Raw genomic sequence first — 1,908 nt, forward strand, 5'->3', positions numbered from 1 at the left:
AGCTGTGGGCTTGTAATGAGCAGAGCACCAGGCTCAGAGAGAGGATTACTTATCTGCAAACGAGCTCTGAAAGAGAAGCAAGAGTTGGCAGCATGAGGGAGAGAAGGGCTGATCAATGCAGGGCAACGGCTTCCCGCTCCATGCACGGGGGTCCCAGCTGCTTCACAGAGCCCAGGAGGAGGAAGCAGCAGCATGTTAAAGCACAAGCGAGTCTCATTAACAAACACTTGGCTCCCCTTCCACAGTGTGTGTGTGTGTTTTCCAGGCCTTGGAGTAAACTCTCCTCCATTCTCTCTTATTTCCTCAGACATATGTCTTTACTGATGAAGAGGATGAAGCACTGCAGAAGAGAATGGGTAACCAGCCTTTCCCACATCATGGTCCCCGCTACTGCTGACTGTCTCTGAATCAGGCTCTGAATTGGGGGCTCTTCCCCTCTCACTCCTTATGACAGGCCACTTCTCTGGATCTTGGGGTGGGGAGAGTGGGAATGGGGTTTCCCATTTGAAAGGAGGGAAAGCATCTGCCCTAAACACCTGCAAGGAGAATCTGAGGGTCCAGGTGGTCTTAAGGAACAGTCGTATAGTGACAGAGGGGCTGGGTCCCTATTTCTTCCATCCTTGCCAGTGGTGGAAAGCTTGGCTAAAGCACTGGATGGACATTCAGAAAACTGGGTTCAATTCCAGGTTCTGCCACAGACATCCAGTGTGACCTTTGGCGAGTTACTTAACTGTTCTATGCCTCAGCTCCCTGTGGGGAGGGGATAGCATTTCCTTGTACTACAGGGACATTGAGCTAAAGTCATTAGTGTTTGTGAGGGACAAGGTCTTACACTGATGGGGATAAGCCCAGGCCTAGGTAGACTGTTGCTGCCAAGCAAATGAATAGTCACCGTCAGTGTCCCCTTCCTCCCGGTGATCTGCTTATGAGAAGAAATCCTAGACTCAAAGATAAAAAAACCATGGCAAATAGTTTCCCTTTCCAGATTCTCAGGACAGTAGGGGAGTGGGTGGGTGTCCTGTCTGGCAAGCGGCTTGTGGGTCACGAAGCAAAGAACTGAATTAATAGGAAGGCAGAGCACAGAGCCCCAGAGACTGAGAGTGCACAAGTGGGTGGGAGCAGGGTTGCTGTCCTTACCAGGGGGAGCAGTGTATAAATGTGAGAAGGGCAGCACTGAATTAATTCAGAGGCCAGTTTCTGTGCTGGCTCCTCTGAGGTGTTTCTTTTACAGAAGGGCCCAGGCAGGGGGTGATTTGGGTGGGACAGGCATGCATTATAACTCGAGCTTTGTCTCCTTTTCCCTCCCCAGGTGACCATGCAGTATTCACCAACTGCTCTGCAGAGCATAGCCACCCAGCACTATCCTGCAAGATGGCTGCTGAGTTTGATGCATTCTTGGCCAGTGGCCAGAGGTGAGTTCAGGAGTTGTTTTTATGCCTGCATGTTGGGGTAGGGGAAAGGCCCTTCTACCTCGTGGTGATAGTGACTGGGATCATCGTTGCTGGCTGAGGGCTGCTTGTCCAGTGCTCAGAGAGGGAGGCTCTGTGGGGGGTTCTTTGGGAAAGGATGAAGTAGGAGCTAATTCATGGAAGAGTTGAGCAGCCACAGCCCCTACTAAAGTTGATCAGTGTGCAGGAGCTCCCCACCTGTGTGTAAAAGGCCCTTGAGATTGAGACTGCAGCATCATCCTGACTTAACCTCTTGTCTCCCTTCCTTTCCATCCAGCATCTACCATGAGCGAGACCAGGGCTAAAGCAGGCTCTTAGCCAGGGGCCTCCTGCTCCTCCCCAAACCCCTTTGGGACTCAGTCCTCCTCCGATCCCCACGGTGCTGACATGCATCCCCTCGGGGCAGGCGCAGGGAGGAGCAGGGCAGTGTCTGTGGAGGAAGGGGACCCAGCTGGGGCTT

General features: G+C 52.6%; 1 protein-coding gene across 2 annotated transcripts in view; it reads left to right on the forward strand.

Annotated features, from left to right (window-relative positions):
• MFNG (MFNG O-fucosylpeptide 3-beta-N-acetylglucosaminyltransferase) overlaps positions 1-1,908 on the forward strand; it is a 17,927-nt gene that overhangs the window by 7,644 nt on the left and 8,375 nt on the right. For both annotated transcript variants that reach the window (XM_019515255.1, XM_019515254.1), the window contains exons 2-3: positions 308-356; positions 1,310-1,412. In XM_019515255.1, the coding sequence (XP_019370800.1) occupies positions 308-356; positions 1,310-1,412 (152 nt within the window). The remainder of the gene's footprint in view (positions 1-307; positions 357-1,309; positions 1,413-1,908) is intronic.

The sequence above is a fragment of the Gavialis gangeticus genome, unplaced genomic scaffold (assembly GCF_001723915.1).
Source record: "Gavialis gangeticus isolate Ggan-Ray unplaced genomic scaffold, GavGan_comp1, whole genome shotgun sequence".
Classification (NCBI taxonomy): domain Eukaryota; kingdom Metazoa; phylum Chordata; order Crocodylia; family Gavialidae; genus Gavialis; species Gavialis gangeticus.